At 32.1% G+C, this 20,155-nt stretch overlaps 4 protein-coding genes across 6 annotated transcripts; 3 read left to right on the top strand and 1 right to left on the bottom strand.

Moving 5' to 3' along the window:
* Window positions 1-545: 545 nt before the first annotated feature.
* Window positions 546-4,601, top strand: LOC124838554 (cyprosin-like). Its single transcript, XM_047314179.2, has 14 exons — window positions 546-675; window positions 801-1,122; window positions 1,217-1,277; window positions 1,534-1,628; window positions 1,712-1,824; window positions 1,988-2,156; window positions 2,245-2,284; window positions 2,996-3,060; window positions 3,143-3,256; window positions 3,346-3,410; window positions 3,499-3,655; window positions 3,773-3,892; window positions 4,154-4,242; window positions 4,331-4,601. The coding sequence occupies exons 2-14, from the start codon at window positions 817-819 to the stop codon at window positions 4,413-4,415; spliced, it is 1,479 nt and encodes a 492-aa protein (XP_047170135.1). The 5' UTR covers window positions 546-675; window positions 801-816; the 3' UTR covers window positions 4,416-4,601.
* An 811-nt stretch (window positions 4,602-5,412) lies between these two features.
* On the top strand, window positions 5,413-7,211 carry RBL14 (RHOMBOID-like protein 14). 3 transcript variants are annotated; one of them, XM_047314188.2, is made up of 3 exons: window positions 5,413-5,822; window positions 5,913-6,673; window positions 6,985-7,211. In XM_047314188.2, the coding sequence occupies exons 1-3, from the start codon at window positions 5,610-5,612 to the stop codon at window positions 6,989-6,991; spliced, it is 981 nt and encodes a 326-aa protein (XP_047170144.1). In that variant the 5' UTR covers window positions 5,413-5,609; the 3' UTR covers window positions 6,992-7,211. The 3 variants fall into 3 exon arrangements, with proteins under 3 accessions (XP_047170144.1, XP_047170145.1, XP_087961494.1); XM_047314189.2 differs by having other exon boundaries at window positions 5,414-5,822; window positions 6,988-7,211; XM_088105368.1 differs by lacking the exon at window positions 6,985-7,211 and having other exon boundaries at window positions 5,415-5,822; window positions 5,913-6,880.
* Window positions 7,212-7,374: 163 nt separating this feature from the next.
* LOC124838542 (self-incompatibility protein S1-like) lies at window positions 7,375-9,230 on the bottom strand. Its single transcript, XM_088105369.1, has one exon. The coding sequence runs from the start codon at window positions 9,044-9,046 to the stop codon at window positions 8,630-8,632; it is 417 nt and encodes a 138-aa protein (XP_087961495.1). The 5' UTR covers window positions 9,047-9,230; the 3' UTR covers window positions 7,375-8,629.
* A 6,510-nt stretch (window positions 9,231-15,740) lies between these two features.
* On the top strand, window positions 15,741-19,427 carry LOC124838536 (cation/H(+) antiporter 19-like). Its single transcript, XM_047314164.2, has 3 exons — window positions 15,741-16,038; window positions 16,879-17,880; window positions 18,186-19,427. The coding sequence occupies exons 1-3, from the start codon at window positions 15,847-15,849 to the stop codon at window positions 19,425-19,427; spliced, it is 2,436 nt and encodes an 811-aa protein (XP_047170120.1). The 5' UTR covers window positions 15,741-15,846.
* The last annotated feature ends 728 nt before the right edge of the window (window positions 19,428-20,155 follow it).

Below are 20,155 nucleotides of genomic sequence, written 5' to 3'. Positions count from 1 at the left end.
CATGAATAAAAATACTTTTATTTATTAAATATAATAAAGATAATATTTGAACTATAAAAAATGCAGATGTTCGCATAAATCATGGAATACCTATCATCACCAACAAATCAAGAATTGAATAATGAGACGAGAAACGTTCATATTTAATGACCAATTTATGTTAAAGAAGAAAAGAAAGGTACGGGGAAAATAAATAATTAATAATCCCACTGCCCGTGACAAACTAGGAAAAGTGGGATTCCATAAAAACAAAAAATTTCGATCAAGTATCCTTGCGACAACATCGTTAACGCTGCTACTCGTACTTAGGTGGAATAACATACCAAATAATCCACTTAATCGAAACTCTCAGTTTTCTAGTATTGTATGTTGTGAAGTGCCGAAGCTACTTCGTTTACCGTACTAAAAATTGCATTATCCTACGCGAAACTACGCTGTGGTTTCCATGCACGGTTAATCCAAGTGAAAAATCGAAGGAGCCATATTTTGGTCTTTTAGGTGAAAGGGTAGCAAAATGTTAACACTTCCTTCTTACCCACTACTTACTAACAGGTACCAAGCAACCTTATCATGCTTAGATTTATATATGAATGCCATGTTACACCTGTGTTGTAGTTCCGTGCCTGCACTATAACGTAACTCTTTCTCATTCTTTAAGAATAATTTCTATATCAGGTATTTCTCTTTCTTTTTCGAGTTTATCATGATAGATACTACGCTATAGAGTTATGCATACATGCATTATGAGTTTTGTTGAACAGTTGAAAATGCCTTTAAAGTGTTGAATTGCCAATTAACAGATGAGTTGATGAGAACATGGCATTCAAGTATTTGCTGGTTGTGACGTGTGTATGTGCTTGGTTTGCGTCCTTGGCTGCTTCTGATAAGGAGTTATTAAGGGTTGGTCTCAGAAAGAGGAGTTTGGACATTAACAGTTTTAGTTCTGCAAGGATCAGGGAGGCTGTTCATCATTTAAAACCAGATACAGTGTATCTGAAGAATTATCTTGATGCACAGTATTTTGGAGAAATTGGTATTGGGTCACCTCCTCAAACCTTCAGAGTTGTGTTTGACACTGGAAGCTCGAATCTGTGGGTTCCTTCTTCCAAATGTATTTTGTCTGTAAGTTAGATACCCTATATGGATACTCCTTCGGATTTTTCTTTTCTTTTTGGCTGAGTTTATTTTTAAAACAAGATATATGTGCTACCTGCAGATTGCTTGCTATTTTCATTCCAAGTATAGATCCAAGCTATCTAACACCTATACGAAAATAGGTAAGTCCGAATTAGCATGACATTGAATATGAAGTTATTCCATTTGGTTTTACACGTTCAAAGCTTGTCTTATTAGTTCATGTTAATGCTACTAATTGAAGGACACGATTTACCAAATGGGAAATGAAACTTATATTCAGTGAGACCTTTGTGTACATCACCAGATAAATGAGTGTATTAGATAATATTTGGCTATCATTTTCCTTGTTGTACTTGATAATGCTTATACTGAAGTTTTTGTTTGGGAAATCCCCAGGAACATCTTGCAGGATCCCTTATGGGCATGGACACATTCCTGGCTTCTTCAGCCAAGATAATTTAAGAGTAGGGGAACTCATCGTCAAAGATCAGGTCTTTATGACTCTAATTAGTACTTTCATTCAAATGTATCTGTACTGTTGGGTTATTCTGATGGTTGGTTACTTTTCATCCAGCAATTTGCTGAGATTACAAAGGAAGGACCTCTGGCGTTTTTAGCACATCATTTTGATGGGATACTTGGACTTGGATTCCTGAACAAGTCAGTGGGACAAGTCACACCAGTGTGGTAATTGATCCGTCTGTTTATTATTATATTCCTTGATTTGATCTTTTGATTTTTCCGTTTCAATAATGAGTGAGCAAGAGCACATGCTTCTGTGATAGTCTTTGGTGACTAAAGGATAGAAGAAAAATCAAACTATACCCTTAGAACATGATATATCATGCAGGTACAACATGATAGAACAAGGGCATGTGACTCAAAAGATTTTCTCCCTCTGGCTAAACCCAGACCCAATGTCAAAGGTAGGGGGTGAGATTGTCTTTGGTGGTATTGACTGGAGGCACTTTAAGGGTGATCATACTTATGTTCCACTTACTCATGAAGATTATTGGCAGGTCTACTGTATTTATAGCTTTATTTATGTCTCTCTATCTCTTGGCATCAACCGTGTCAATATTCACTTTTTCCAGTTTTCATCTCCAGATTGAGGTGGGAGATATTCTACTTGCAAACAATCCAACAGGTTCTCTCCCTTTTATTTCTGTTCCGCTAGATGTTAATCTAAATGCCTTGTTTTTTCATTGTTTCTTATACTTATGAATGATATTTGTTATGGAATAACTCACAAATTCACTCATAAACATCTACACACAAACAAAATAGAAATAAAGATATAACTGCAAGTGCTGAAAATGACAGAAGGTAATATGAGAAAGAACAATAATCACACACAGAAGTTAACGAGGTTCCATTGAAGTATTAAAAAGCTTCAATCTACGTCCACATAAGAATTCATTATATCTCAAATGTTAGCTTTATACTGAAGCCACATGGACATATACGAGACATGCCTATAATCATGAGGAAGATAAAGGAACAATGCTTTTCAAAATAGAACTGAGTAGACGCTAGACACCTTATCAGACAATCCTACCACTGCTATGAGACTAGACATTTAACGAGACAATCTACTTATATGGTCTACTACATATAAACATAGGAGAATCTAAAATATGTCAGACGGTCTAACAACCTTCTAAACAGATTTTATTGAGTCAATTCTTACAATATCGGTGAATAAAATGTATGAAAAAATTAAAATCGGTGAAGATTCTATAGGTTCTCTCTCACAGAACCAATGTGTTTTTAACCGCCAACTTGTACGACTTATTCTAATTCATTTCTTCAGATTATTTCATAGACTTGACTCACAAAATAATATTTGAACTTACAGGGCTATGTGCGGGTGGTTGTGCTGCTATTATTGATTCAGGAACCTCTTTGATTGCCGGTCCAACTGTATGATCTCAAACATTTTCTTGGTCCTTTTCTGGGTTGTCTTTTTTAAGGTGTCTCTTTTCTTACAAGTTTTTGTTTGCAGAAAATTGTGACTCAAATTAACCATGCCATTGGAGCAGAAGGATATGTGAGTTATGAATGTAAAAGCATCATCCATAACTATGGTGATTCCATATGGGAATATATAATTTCCGGGGTTTGCTCTCTGTACCTAACTCCTTATAGTCAGTGATTATCCAAAACTCCGCTGGAATTAACTATTATTTATATTTTATATATCTTCAGTTGAAGCCTGATATTATCTGCGTCGACATCGGACTCTGCTCACATAATAGAACATACATAAAGAAGTACAAAACTTCTCATTTTCCTCTGTTTCTTCTAAGACACATTCCTTTATTTCAATTCTCTTAACCAAAGTCTACCTTTAACCTGCAGTGATGTTATTGAAACAGCGGCACATAATGAAAGTTGGGGCGAGTCAAGAACAAAGGAGAGCCCCTTGTGTACTTTTTGTGATATGATAGTTTTTTGGATTCAAGTTCAGCTTAAGCAAAAGAACACAAAGGATAAAATATTAAAATATGTAGATGAGGTAATGGTTGCACAATGGTTAAATGTCAGAGTCATCGATTTTACTTTTGAATTGCGTATTCAATAACTCTACTTTTCCAATTTAGTTCTTACAAGCTCTTTGTTTTTTCTGTAAAAGCTGTGTGAGAAGCTTCCCAATCCCGTGGGACAAACATTTATAGACTGCAACAGTATTGACACCATGCCACAAATAACATTCACTATTGGAAACAAATCATTTCCCCTCTCTCCACAACAGGTCTGAGTTTTATGGTCAATTTTTCTAACCCCCATATAAATTTTCTGCTGTTTTAACTTTAGTGTCTTGCCACTAGAAAAATGAGCATGGAAAATGCATTATATTTATGTTAGCTACCTAGTTCTGGTTGCTTTGGCTCTGTCCAGTTTTCCCTGAAGTAAAATGTCTGAAACTGAATATAGCAAAGCTGTGTTGGTTGCTTGACTCCATATTTGGTCATTAATACTTCATAGACATTTAATGTTCCGTTTTTGTTCTCAGTATATGCTAAGAATTGAAGAAGGTTGTTCCACTGTCTGTTATGGTGGTTTTGTTCCTCTAGATGTGCCACCACCACAAGGTCCCCTCTGGTAATGAATAATATTGGAATGAAATTACTGAAGAGCATATTAGAATTAGTAGTGGTAATAGTATATGACAGTTGAAGCATGGTTGCAGGGTTCTTGGAGATCTTTTCTTGGGGGCATATCACACAGTGTTTGACTACGGCAATCTTCGTATTGGATTTGCTGAAGTTGCTTAGCCATAATTTGGTGTTAGTGCTATGTCAAATTATTTGTAGGAAAAAGCAAAAAAGAAAGAAATAAAGGCTTATAGAATTTTACAGCATTTAAAACCTGCAGACCCTCGGAATTTCTGTGCTGCAAGGTCTCTTGTAAATCTTGATTAGTAATTTGGTATACTTCATGAATAAAATTTTGTTAAACGACTTAGATTGTAACCGTGATGGAAAATATAAACAAATGCCTTAGCCTGGAATCAAACTAAGACCAATATTGCTATAGTAGGTTGTCATTCTAACACTAATGCTATAGCTTACAAAATTTCATTGTCACTGTTACAATGGATAACTACTTTTTTCATTAGCCATGATATCAACAAATTATTGTCTTTAAGATGAACATCCTAGTACAACCAATTATCAATCTATTTTTTGGGATGCTTATTGTCAAACATTGAGTTTTTCAAACAAAATTGCAGTGAAAGATGTAAGAATGTGATGTGTGGATAATTCGTTTTTGGATGATTCCAATGTTATTGATTAAACTTGGACATTTTGTTGGACTTAATTTTTTTTATTTGTTGAGCTTATAGACCGGCGTCTTTATTCAATTGTGGAGGAATGTCTGCGATAAAGTTTCTTCACATAATATTCTATAGTTTGAGATATATAATCCAATATGATATTTTTGCATCCAACACGTTTCAAACTTTGAAATTGAAATATTTAACTAATCAACATAATTAAATTTGAAACTCAAACTCGAGTTCAACACCAATCGATATAAATGCAAAAACAATTATATTATGATAACGTTAATACATATTAAAAGTAATATAACAAGTAAAATTTAAACATTATGCAACTTAATTTTTACAATGTGTAATTCAACCACGAATCAATGTATAATCATAAAACCACCAAAAATAAATACATTATATAGCTCTAAAATAACTTAATGGAGTAGTCCGCTTACTATTTGTCAAATAGAACTCTGTATATAAAATTAAGATAAAAATATAACTTTGTATAACAGTGAAAGAACAGAGAAAGTTGTCTCAGCTGAAGGAAACCTCTGGATTCTTCTCCCAGGGTTCAATACATTCGTTTCTTGTTCTCCAAGGCCTTAATATTTTGTTTTCCCTGACAATTATTGAGCTTAAATTCAATTTTCTGCTTGTCTCTGTGGAGAATTGGAATTTCGACTTTGCGAAAATGGAAGTGAGAATCGGGCAAAGGGTTTCTCGTGGAATGCTCCCTCTCCTCGCTCTCCACACCTTCAGCGAGTATTACCGGTCGGAGAGCAAACCTCCGGTGACCGCCGCCCTCATCGCCGCCAACACTATCATCTATCTCCGCCCCTCCCTCTTCGATTCCCTCATTCCTCCCATCCAGCAAGTCTGGTTCAACCCTCACCTCATTCTCAAGGTAGCTTTCTCAATTCATTTTCTTATAACTATCATCGTCGTTTCATTCGAAGCTTCTCCATTCTAATTCTAATTCTAATTCTGTTAACAGCACAAGGACTTGAAACGCTTCCTTCTGTCGCCGTTTTACCACATCGGCGAACCGCACCTTGTCTACAACATGCTATCGCTTCTCTGGAAAGGGTTTCAGCTGGAGACGTCAATGGGAAGCGTCAATTTCGCTTCCATGGTTGCTTCCCTGCTTCTCCTCTCCCAGGGCGTTACCCTAGTCTTATCTAAATCCTTGCTTCTCTTATTCGACTACGACAAACCCTACTATAACGAATACGCCGTTGGCTTCTCCGGCGTCCTCTTCGCCATGAAAGTCGTTCTCAATTCCCAATCCAGCGATTATTCCTACGTCCACGGAGTTATAGTTCCCTCTCGTTATGCCGCTTGGGCCGAATTGCTTCTCGTTCAGCTTCTCGTGCCGGGTGTCTCGTTTATTGGGCATCTTGGTGGCATTCTCGCAGGGCTTCTTTATGTCAAATTGAGGAACACTTATTCGGGCTCTAATCCCATAACATTGCTCGTCAGAGGGGTAACTGATTTTTTGAAGTGGCCTTTCAAGTTCTTGCCACGCCGGGGAAGGATCACCGGAAGGGGAACTGTGGGAAGGGGGACTGTGGGAACTAACAGAGGGTGGAGATGCCAGACGTGTACGTATGATAACGATTCGGGGTTGCGGAGTGTGTGCGAGATGTGTGGGACGAATAGGGGTGTCGATGGACTCTCTTCTTTTCAGCGGAGTTCCCGTCTTGATGGGCTTCCTTTGGATGAGTTGCGCCGCCGGAGACTCGATAGATTTGCGAGGTAGGTGATTTTAGTCCACTACAGGTTCTGGTAAATAATACATTTGGATACCCAGATTTCACATGTTTGCACTTTTTGCTTTAACATATGTTCGTTATAGAATTACGATGACAGGTTATGTGATTAGTAATTTCATCGAGCAATGAATGTATTCATGCTAGATTGATTTTGCAGTTTCTTCTAACCAAAGTTGAATGCTTTATGGTAGCTTTTGTTGGTTTTTTTCTATCAAAATTAGTATTTCATTGCAGGTTAGTTTGAACTTAGTTACTTAAATCCACTGTGCTTACCTAAACAAATGTTATTAATAGCAGATGACGGCCTATGACGGGGTGAGCCAAATATCTGCCACATAAATATGGCGGAAAGTTATGGCCGACAAATTTTTACACATTATGTGCTTAAAAACAAGGATGACGAATTTATTACAAATAGCATAATAACAAACTAATATTGTAACATTTATATAATTCTTATGATTGTCATGCTATAAAGTGTTGAACATAATTCATAAAAACAAAAATATTTCATTTACTAATGTGAGGATGCATTTGCTTTGGTTTTGGATGCTTGACACTATCCTGTAAGTTGAAAGTAATCGGGAACAGTGTTTTGTACTCAAACATAAGAAGAACAGGCAAATAATCGGTTCTAAATTTTGAAAGAAAAAACAGATATTGATAAAAACGGAGCAGCAACTACATGAGCCAAGAACACGACAAAGGAAGAAAGAAAGGAAGAAAGAAAGTAAAAAATAAGAAAGAGTAAATACACAAATTGATCCTTGAAAGATGAATGTTCTGGGGGATTAGATTTTTCATTACTTTGCATGAGTAGAAAAATATGTCTCTTAATATCAAAACCAATAGAAAACTAGGAATCATTTACATGAAAACTTCAATCGGGAAACCATGAGTCAATGCACTCGTTATTCAAGATCAATTTATATATGTAGTAAACAAACAAATAGAAGGAACAAAAAAGAAATGGACAAAAGAAACTCACTTTGAAGGTTAAGGTCGGAGCTCATGTCGCCTACGGAATCAAAGTAAGTTATTGCTATATACCACGCTAAGGGGAGTCGATGATGTAGAGGCTCCTCTAATGCTTTTACATTTTAGGTTTCTCAATGCGTTGAGAGAAGGTTTTCTTTCGTAAAAGAGGGATAAAGTTCATGGCAAACATAACCACCATTTTATAACGCTGATTAAAATACTTGTGCTTTCTGTGCTGCTGATTCTTTGTCATATATGGCATTTAAGAGGGGAATTGGGTCTTTGAGAGTGCAATTTTGAATTGAAATCTTACCTGTGTCGTACCTGTATTGGAGTGAGAATGAGAACTGTCTAAACCTTACTTAGCTAGCCTTCGATCGAACACGGTGGGTTAGATATTTATGCCACTTACAGGAGTTGATGGCCACGACCTTTTTTCTCATACTTATGTTGCTGACACTGGTGGCGTAATAACATTGTTTGGAGCTTTTAGTGCTTTGTATTAATCATGTTGATCCGTGTTAAAATTAAAATTTATTTTAGACGTTATTTACGACACCAACACTCACACTTTCCTAAGCTTCAACAAAGCAGAAGACGATATCCACATAGAGTTTAACAACACCTCCCGTTTCATAATTGCAATTTCATAACAAGTAGTTACGATGCTCGGATTATTGTTTGGAGGTGTTCAAAACAGAATACGTCCATAAAAAACTACAAATCCAAAAAAACAACAAAATCTCAAATCGATTGGAAAATATTTTGTAATTTTTTTTCAAGCTGTTTGTACTGTAATTTGTTTGTCTTGCAACGACTCATTTCGTATTTAAATTAGTTGTAGATTCATTTAAGCGAAAATTAATTTTAGTTTTATGAGTAGATTAATAAGAGAAAGGTGATAAGAAGTGAGAAGAAGGAAATAGTTGTTTATTATAATATTGTGATAAAGTAGATGGGATTAATTTGGCCATTGGTACATGAATTCCCAGAAGGCCGTTTGTACATTGAAGCCATAAATGCCTTCGGCAGATAGGAGCCATGAACAGCCGACACCATCACACCGTACTCTGTCCCTGCCGAAGGAATAAGCATTGAAATGGTATTCCTCAACCTTTTCCCACCCCACATCACAGAAAAACAGTGTTGTTCCAATAATATTGTCTGAGAAATCCCACCCAAACTCATCTCCATTTGCTATATTTTGTTGTCCCAGATCATTGTCCTTCGACTGGCAATGCAAAGTCATGTTCTTTCCAGCTCCAAGCCTGTTCTTTATGCTCACATGTTTCCTACATTCAACAACAATCATGCACAATCCTATCGCCACCATCAGGATCATAACATCCACTTTTCTTATCTTAGCTAACCCACTCATATATATATTAACAGGATTTCAAGCTAACATTAAACATGTATAGCCACTTCAACAGGAACAACATATATAGCCATTGCTTTTGGTGTGCATGTTCGTGGATTTCGAAGGAAACTTGTTTTTCTCTTTCTTTCTTTATTATTTCCTCTTTAGCTGTTACTAGCTATTACTTCCATTAATCTTTTAAATGTCCCAGCCATTCATTGCATTACATCTAAGATCTCCGAAATTAAACTGATTTCTAGCATTTTCAGTAGAAAAGTAAAGTATTTGAAAAGTTTTCCTTCAATTTTTCTTGTAGAGATCGTGGTTGAGTGATATTTTTAATTTTAATGAAATATTTATTTTTATTTGTGTCGAATAAATTTCTGTCAGTCTATACTGCAAAATGTAACGTATTTATTGGGAATGTAAATTTATTTTAGATAAGTTATTTAAATAAGTAATCAGTTTATTACAAGAATTGGGCTTAGGTTCATTCTTTTTTATATATTTTTTTCTATTTCTTCTTTCTTCTTCTCAATTCATTTTCTTCTATCACAGTTTCCTTTTGTAACTCTTCTTTAACTTCTCTCTTTGTTTATGAATTTGTTTTCTATTTTTTCCAAAAATAGGTCCTACCAACTAAAAGGTAATAAAATATATAACGTTTCCATCTCATCAAAATTTAATTTAAAATAAATATATTTTTTGTTTTAAAACCTTTGTATTCTTAATTTTTTTGTTTTATGCAAGTGTTTCGAAATTTTTCTAGTCATGTCAATTCAGAAATGTTATTATTTAAGCTAATTATTTTTTTATTATTTTGATAATATTTTTGAGTATCTATATATTTGATATTTTACTGTTTTTTTTTAATTGCTCAAACACAAGCACAATTAAATAAACTAGTTTGAATTATAGACGGGTTTGATTTGAAATATGGAACAAATATTTCTTGATATTAAAATAGTTTAATTTTGTATCTTGATAAGTTGAATTGCTTTTGATAGAAAAATATGAATATGTTAATGTAAACATTTGGAATGAAGATGTACAACAACAAAAAAAAAAATAAATTGTATTGTTTTAACATTGTTTAAATGAAAGAAAAAAAACCTGAATAAAATGTGAACTTCGATAACTTAATCGTCACCATTTATCTGGTGCATACTAAATTGTAGTTTGGTTGACATAGTGGCTGTCCAAAAATTGTTTAACATTAATATTTTTTTTAATAAAAAAGAAAACTTTATACATTGATTGTATTTATAATCGATATAGAAAATGAGCGTGATAACATTTTTGTAATAAAAAAAATTCTATAACGATTTTAGTTATAATTGGTGCAGAAAGTTTATTTTCTTTAGATCAGGCTAGGGATTGTCCTGATTTAGTGTTATGTGCTGATATTTTTAGAAGAAGTTAAAATGACTATGTGAACAGTTTTTCACTCTTTTTAGAATACAAATTTCTATTTATATGGAATTTATACGAGTTATTTATGTTTTGAAACATTGGAGGAAAGACTTTCAAAAGATTTGGTTAAAAAATTATTGTTCTTTACTATGTTATGGTTTTTAGGATCAAAGAGTGGTTTTTTAAGTCTTCTAGAGAGATGATGTAAGGCTTACACTTTTATAAACCTATACACTTGAAAGTTTATCAGATTTTTGGTAAATAAAACTATTGTGTCGAGAAGTTAAATAATTTAGTTTTAATTTATAAAGAATAATATAAGTAGTTTAAGGTTTTATCTCCATCTATTTATTTAATTTTTTTTCATATTAAATATAGTTTGTCTATATTTTTGTGAAATATATTTTTTATTATAAATTAAATATGATTTTTTCATGTATTTTTTATTTTTTTCTTCTTTTAATAAATGTTTATATGATGATAAATAATTAATAAATTTTAATATATTAATATAACTAAAATGTCAAAAATTATTAAACTCACTGATTCTTCCAAAGCAATCACTTTTTTAGCATTAAAATTTAGTATATAATCTTTAGAACTGTCAATTTGACTCTCCTTTTGACTCTCTTTACATGGTTTGACCTTGATTCACATGAGTTAGGGTCAGAAGAGTCCACAAGACCAAAAAGTTTTTCATAGAAAAAGTCAACATGGTCAATATATCTACAAAAGCCCTGTGGGTCAGGACTAACTCATAACCCATTTAAAAAAAATACTCATTTTGAATACAAAAAATTACAACATATTAAACTATTAATCTATCACATAAATTAAATTACAACATATTAAATTATCATCATATTATAAAATTACAACATATTAAACTATATATTTATTATTGAATAGTTTATAAACAGGTTTAAAATTTTATTTATTTTTATTTTTATAAGTTAAATATAGTATTATTGTTAAAATAGATTGTAAAATGAAAGTAAAAAAAATGGATGGCTAATGTCTAACTAATCCTTTCTTGACTCTTATAAAAACTTACTTTAATATATTATTATTATTTAACTTTTTTGGTGAAGTTTATTCGTTTATATCAAGATTTATTCATTTCACATTATAAGTTTTATTTAATTATAATGTAACAACAACAACTCTCTTCAAACTTTGCTTACACATTCTCTGTTTTCTTGTATCTTGTAGTTGAAGAGATAGTCAATGCTTAATGCTGCCTTTCTCTGTTACACCCAAACAAATAAATATTATCTTCCTATGTACCATGTGCCTTCATATATGAACAAATAAGGATGCTCATACCTTCACATCACAAAAGGATAAAATTAATTTCAAATCATAATATATATATATATATATATATATATATATATACACACACACACACACTATTAAAAAGAATCTTGAATTAATGTATTTTTAAGAAAAGTGTGAAATATTTTTTTTCCAACAAATAAACAAACTTTACGTCAACTATTTGTGCTCCTTTCGATTAATTATGCGTGTTAAAAAATATCAGAATTCTATGTCATATTATATTTATTTAAATAAAATTAAATCTATGAGTAGAAATAAAATATCTTATCATTTATTATAAATAATAGTAATTATATACAAATAAAATGGTTGTCATATTGAAAGGAAAAGAAAATATTTATTATAAATAAAGTGCGTTATCATATTTTTTTAGTGGACTAAATCCATCTTAACTTTAACCTTAATTTACTTAAGAGAAGATTTTGAAGGTTAGGGTTTATTCCCACTTGAAAAGTTCCTTAAAATGAGATTTTTTTTAAGAATAGATTAGGACTGATGCATAGATTAGAGGTCAAATTGACAACTTTAATAATTTTACATATGATAAAATCTTATGCATCACCGTCACTTCACTATTTATATTAACAACATCTCTTTTCAACAAAAAGAATAAAAGAAAAAAAAATGAATCCTTATCTAAATAAAAAATTTGATCAACTTAATCTTTATCTCGTTATATCTTATCAAAGTTATATATTATGGCTAAAACGATGGAAAATTTTGAGAAATAAAATTTCTAGTAAAATAAATAATCAATTTAAAACTTATAGATTTAATTAAAATATACAATAATAATGGATTTATTGAAATTTAGAATAACTGAGGTAAAAACCATTTACAAAATTATTTAAAATTTACGTGAAAATTTTAGAAAATAATATGCGAATACTAAACTGTAGGCAGTTTCTGAAAACAAAGAGAAAGACGAAAAGAAGTATGAATATGATAGATACTATGACTATTAAGAACTAATTTTATTTACAATAATATGATTAATTTCCATAAAAAAAAATAGTTCGCTATTTTCTAGGATATTTATTCTCATATCTACTTTTTTTTGCATTTTGGAATCAAAAACCTTATTTAAAGATACCAAATGCAATATCTTGAGAATATCTTTCTTATTAATTAATGACTAGTTAGAGAAGTAAGGCTGATGATATTTTTTTAAGAAAATAATTCTAACAAGATTAGTTTAGTAAAATTATTTTTATCTATTTATTTATTGGATTTCTTCGGTCCCTGTGGAAAAAAAAAGCCTAAGATTAAAAATACCAAGAGAGTGAAATATGTTATGTATTAGTAAAAACACAATCCAAAATATTTTCCATAAAAAAAACTTAAAAATCACTTTGTGTAAAGCACGAAAAAAGAAAAATTAAAGACATTGCTTAAAAATAAGAGATGAATATTATTTTCTATAATAGGTATAGAAAAATAAAGTAACAAAAGTTAGGCCGAATCTAAGAAAAAAAAAAGGAAGAAGAAAGGTTTCTATAAAAGTTTTTTTATGCCTTAGGAAGGTTTCTTTTTTAAAAAAATAAAATCTTTTATTAGTTTGTTAATTATTTTAAATGACTTTGTCTCAGAAAAATATTGTTTTTACGTGTAAGATATAGAGTAACATTAAAATGAAGCGAAGAAAAATTATTAAATAAATATTTAAATGATGAGTATATGACTGTATAAGATTTATCTATCACTTGACGAAGACAGAACATAAATTTTGTAATGATATAATATTAGTAGGAAGAATGAGCTTGAGATTTTAATTTAGAAACATTGTATAGGCATTTTACTTTAAAAGGAATTTAATGTTTATGTGTACATATACACTCATAATGATATTATTCTTTATATAGAAGAATATATTCAGCTTATAGATAAAGTCGTATGCTTAAACCAATTAACCTATACTATTCATATACCTTAGCATATTATGTTATTCTATAGGTTCGGAGATTTTACATATAATGCATTTATATTTAACATGTACATATAAATAAATAAACACTAATGTCACACTTTTTACGTTAAACATACTATCTTAGTTAGTAGAAAGGAAACTGTTGTAATAACTGTGAAATTTTTAGAAGAGACATTAAACATTTATTACACTGCTTGTGTATATTAATCAATGTGATATATATAATATATATGGGATGATATTATATTAATTATGATTAATAGATGTAATACAATATTTAAATTGTTGTGTTTTTTTTTTCGTTCTCATATTTTTTTTACACTTTCTTTATATTTTATGTCATCTTTCTTGTTGTAAGTCCACATCACATTTCATCATCACTTTAACTCTGCTCTTTGCTTCATTTCTGCATCGCAATACAAGGATAATATAGCATTTGCTGAAAAAACATATGTAATAGCACTTAACATTTACATTGAATTAAATTAAAAAAATGTATTTATATATATTTTGACTTTTAAAATCAGTTTTATATATTTCGATTTTAAGAAAACATGGTAGCAGGAATTTTTCGAAAACTTATAAGTTTCAAACTGAAACATATTTATCATATATATGCTTTGATTTCAAAGAAATTAAAATTTATAAATTTAATAAAATTTTAAAAATGTCATTTTTTTAATTATTTTATTTGGCAAAAAGGTAGAGACTTCGGTTAATAAGGTGTCAAAATTGTTATTGAATTTTATAATTTTTTATTTTAATAGAATTATTTAGGTATTTTCAAACTTATTAAAACTTTTTCTTTGTCTTGATTTATGTGTTTTGTGTTTAAATTCAATGAAGAGATGCAAAACTTGTTTTTGGATTATTTTGCAGGAAAGTGGAATATTGGAGTTTATTTAAGCATTTATCTCATAAGTGGCTCGTCCAGGAAATCATCTCAACTAACCCAGCGAGCCATCTCAGCTTGTCCAGCGAGAACCTAACGCTAGCCCAAAGATCTCGTGACCTAGTGAGTGAGCTATCTAATGTATTAGAATAAGTACCTATCACCCAGCGCAAAGATTGTTTTCACCCAGCGAAAGGTTGTTTTCACCCGGCGAAAGAACATCTTTTGGATTATGTTTAAAGTGTCAAAAATTGACACATTGGTTTTTGGACATGGTAACGAGACATAGGTACATAGACCGGGTTAAGACATTTCTAGAACTCAAGGCTTCATCTTCTTCATCTTTTAATCTTCTAATTCATCCTTGTTTCTAGAATGTATAAAAATAATTAAATTTTATTTTATTGGAATTAGATGTAATGTATTTAAACTCTTTATAATTTTTTTTATGTAATAAAATATCTTTCTGTATTAATGTGTTTTATCTTTTGTATTCACGTATATGTATGCTATTTAAATAATGTAAAAAATGTTTGATGATCTAAAATAAAATATTCAAAATAATGTGTAAAAAATGTTTGATGAACTGATGACAGTTAATGGCTAATACTTAATGTATTGTTCATTTAAGAGAATTTTTTCTGATTTGTATACGAGGAAGGACAAATGTGGCAGTCAGACAGATCTTACCCTAAAATTATTCCATTGCCAAACAAAGAGACGACTTTAGTATATAATTAATATTTTCAAGGTTTTCTGTACCATCCCTATTCTAAAATTTCAAAATCATTAAAATACATATTAAAAATTCTTTACCCACATATATAGTTTAAGCTTCTTCCAATTCTATAATTATCATATCCATTCGCGTATTAAACCATAATCACTATGATAAAGTATAATAATTATTTATTTAAAGTTAATTTCAAAATTTGTTATTGATTTTTATGACCTAAAGAAAACAAGCTTTTGTGCCAAACTAATAAGAAAGAGACACGTAAAGTATAGCATTTAACATATAAATTCCTTATTTATTTAGTTGTGCTTGGTTTCATAGAGTGATAGAGTGCTTAAACGCATTATATATACGGAGCACAACATATCCCAACTCCAAGATGATTGTGAAGATTCATGAAGAACATAGCACAACACAAGTAGTTGTTCTTGTGAGTTTGTGTTTCTTGTGAAAACCGACATCGTTTAAGGATTCTTGGTGGTTATAGTTTGAGAGAAAAGACGTCGACGATGGGGAAGAACGCGTCATGTTCTTCCGCAGCCATGAGGGCAGAGTCCAACGGAGGATTCCAACATGAAAACCCTCTGGATTATGCGCTTCCTCTGTTAATCCTCCAAATATGTTTGGTCGTTGCTTTTACTAGATTTCTTGCATTTCTCTTCAGACCCCTCAGACAACCCAGAGTCATTGCTGAGATCATTGTAAGTTTTTCTCTCCCCACTATCCATACAAATTCAGGTTCCCATGCACTCATGATGTATTTCGTTTTTAAATATTAAATATAAGAGAGTATGCTTAAATATTTAAGGAAAATATTAAATATATTTTTTGTTTCTGAGTTTTTACAGAAATTTTGTTTCGTTCCAAAATATTGTACGAACTTAATTAGCATGAAAATGTATAATAGAGGAGATATTTAAGTTTATTATTTTTGTAAATAAAATAAAGTATTATTATAATTATTTTAGGTTGTTAAGTTAGTATATTTTGTGGGTGTCACAATATCACTGTACTGTACGCCTTGAAATGCGTTAAAAAGACTATTTTATAAAAGAAGAGTGATGATATACATACACTTCCATTTTATCTATGGATCATGATATTTTTAAGAACTTTTTTTAATAATTTTTTATTTAGATTACGTGTTACGTAATATTTTATTACGTGTTACTATTTTATTTTATTATGTATTATTATTTTATTTGTATGTATATTTGTATATTTCAAACAGAATAATCACGTAGTAGGATTTAGGGTTTAGATAACGGTAGAAGAATTTGTTAAAAACACGTTTTCTTTTATCTATACTTATTATATATATTTTTTTTAAATCTATCTCTCTTTTCTTATCAAATTGTATAACCTGTATAAATCTATCATTTTTACTCTCGACCCATGTGTATGTTAAGTTGATGTACCTTTTAGTTTTCATAAATATTTTTGATAGAAGAAACTTGTAATTAATAAAAGAAAAGGATTATTTTTAAAAATTAGAAAAGTTGAGTTCAGAGCAACTTAGATAGCAATGATAAAAATTGTAGGGAGGAATACTACTTGGGCCATCGGCAATTGGGCGAAACGAGAAGTTTTTGAATGCAGTTTTCCCAGAGAAAAGCATCACAGTTCTTGAAACACTGGCCAACATAGGTCTTTTGTTCTTTTTGTTTCTCGTGGGACTTGAGCTTGACATGCGTGCAATTCGACGAACTGGTCGTAAGGCCCTTGGCATTGCCATCTGTGGGATCATTCTACCTTTTATTCTTGGGATTGGCACTTCCATTGCTCTTCGAGCCACTGTATCCAAAAGTGTTGAGCTATTTCCTTTTCTAGTCTTCATGGGTGTTGCTCTCTCGATCACCGCCTTCCCTGTCCTTGCGAGGATCCTGGCTGAACTTAAACTCCTAACCACCGATGTTGGTCGCATTGCAATGTCTGCTGCTGCTGTCAATGATGTTGCAGCTTGGATTCTTCTTGCTCTTGCGATAGCCCTTTCTGGTTCTGATGCATCCCCCTTTGTTCCTCTTTGGGTATTGCTCTGTGGTGCTGCTTTTGTCATCTTTGTTGTCTTTGCCATTAGGCCGTTGCTTGTGGCTATGGCTAACCGTTCCCTGGAGGGTGAGCCAGTGAAGGAGCTCTACATATGCATCACGTTGACTCTGGTTTTGGTTTGTAGTTTTGTCACTGATACTATTGGAATTCATTCCCTCTTTGGGGCTTTTGCGGTTGGTACTATTATGCCAAGAGAAGGTTCCTTCTCTAGGGTGTTGACTGAGAGGATAGAAGACCTGGTATCTGGCCTTTTCATGCCACTATATTTTGTGTCCAGTGGCTTGAAGACTGATGTGGCAACAATAAAGGGAGGTCTTTCTTGGGCAATGCTAATGCTTGTTATATTCAATGCTTGCTTTGGGAAGATCATTGGTACTACTGTTGTTTCCTTATTGTGTGAGGTGCCTTCCACAGAAGCCCTGACTCTTGGATTTCTCATGAACACAAAAGGCTTGGTAGAGCTCATTGTTCTCAACATTGGGAAGGACCGTAAGGTATCGTGTTGAAACCCATACCAAGTTATACCATCATTTACAATTATTTTTTACCTCTTTTTCTTTGGTTTATACATGTTGATAAATACCCAACTGATTGGAAACTCACCCGAAAAAACTAATCATTAAGAAAAGAACCAACACTAAAATAGTATATCCATAACACTGGAATACTATTCTTTATGTGGAAGGCATCCATGCTACCTAGTTCCTATTACATGTATTTTAATTGTTCTTATAGAAGAATCTGAGAGTATTGTCATTTGCTCTCGTATTTTTTATGAATCATTGTTTGTACAATGCAGGTGTTAAATGACCAAGCATTTGCCATTTGTGTTGTCATGGCATTGTTTACTACCTTCATCTCCACCCCAATGGTGATGGTTGTATATAAACCAGCTCGTAGAGGAGCACCTTACAAGCACAAAACAATTCAACGAGATCCCGACACTGAGCTTCGAATGCTAGCTTGCTTCCACAACACCCACAACATTCCCTCGCTAATCAATCTAATAGAGTGTTCCCGTGGAACCGGAAGAAAAGGAAAGCTTTATGTATACACAATGCATTTGATGGAGCTCTCGGAGCGATCTTCGGCAATCACAATGTTTCATATGGCACGCAAGAATGGAATGCCCTTTTGGAACAAAAAGCGGAAGGGCAAAGATCAAATGATCATAGCTTTTCAGGATTATGAGAAACTGAGCAGTGTCAGTGTCCGCCCCATGACAGTCATTTCTGGTCTCAATAGCATCCATGAGGATATTTGTACTACTGCTCACAGAAAGCGTGCAGCCATGATCATCCTTCCATTCCACAAACACCAACGTGTTGATGGATCGATGGAGTCACTGGGACATTCATTCCAAGAGATGAATCAACTTGTGCTATGTCATGCTCCTTGCTCGGTGGGAATTTTTGTTGATCGAGGTCTTGGAGGGACGAGCCAAGTCCAAGCCAGTGATGTGTCTTATAAGATAGTGGTACCCTTCTTTGGAGGGCGTGATGATCGTGAAGCTCTTTGTTATGGAATGAGAATGGCAGAGCACCAGGGTATTTTTCTAAATGTGTATAAGTTTGTAACTCCACCAGGGACATCATTGGCCTTTGATGCTGAATCGGTTGGGGAGTCATCAAAGAAAGATAGGAAAACAGTGCATGTGATTGACGACAACGATTATGATGATAAGAAACAGGATGATCAATTATGGAATGAGTTTTTAAGTGCATGCAACAACAACACCCAAGAGACAATGAAGTATGAGGAAAAGCTAGTGGAAAGCAAAGGAGATATTGAGATAGCATTGAAGGAAATGAATAGATGCAACCTCATATTGGTTGGTAGAATGCCATCAGTGGCAGCTTTGGGTAGCATAAGTGATTGTCCAGAGCTTGGACCTGTTGGAAGCTTTGTTGCTTCTTCAGATTTTTACACTCTTACGTCTGTAATGGTAATTCAGCAATACAATCCCTCAACTGACATTCATCCGTTTGTGAGGGAGGAATCTGATTTACCAGATATGTCACATACACCAGCTGGGGGTTAATATGGTATTAAAGTTATACTTGTCAACTTGTTATATATTACAAACGAGTTAGATGCTCGTAGAATTCAGCACTTGTGCTCATAATTGATTTTGTTGTTAGGTAACTCGAATCGAATAAAATTAAATGGTCTGATTTATGGGTAGTTTAACTTGGTTAGCAGTTTTGGGAATTTCAGAATCAAGGGTAATGAATTTATTATATCCATTAACTTTTTAAATCGTATTTCAAAATTCGGTAACTTCTTGAATCGAATTTCAAATTGGATAATTTTTTGAATCGGAAATCTAGTATATTTTTTTAACCCGATTTTGCAACTCATGCATTCTGATTCTTAATTTAATTATAAATTACAATAATTTATTAAATTTTTTATCGCTTTATTTAAAGTTTATTCGAATCTTCTACGGGCATAAATTTGTTTATCAAATTATCGTAATTAGTGTTATTTCATTTCTTTTTTATTGATGGTAGAATATGTGTTGCTAAACTATCTCAATTTATTTAATATTTAATCTCAGCTTTGAAAATTGTATTTTCATCGAAATGCTTATGGGCATTGTTTAGGTTATTATGCAATCAATTTATAAAAATAGTAAAGAATCAAATATTTATGCAATTGAGTATTCAATATTTACATATCCATTTCAGGCAAGAAATTGGTTCCATCATGAAATATGAGATATTTTTTATTTTTAAAAAATTGAAAATAAGTTACAACATAAAAATC

This window comes from Vigna umbellata, chromosome 1, assembly GCF_029865625.1.
Source record: "Vigna umbellata cultivar VRB3 chromosome 1, Vumbellata_1.0, whole genome shotgun sequence".
Classification (NCBI taxonomy): Eukaryota; Viridiplantae; Streptophyta; class Magnoliopsida; order Fabales; family Fabaceae; genus Vigna; species Vigna umbellata.
The sequence above is the reverse complement of the archived record's forward strand: the minus strand, read 5'-3'. Positions and strand labels throughout refer to the sequence as shown.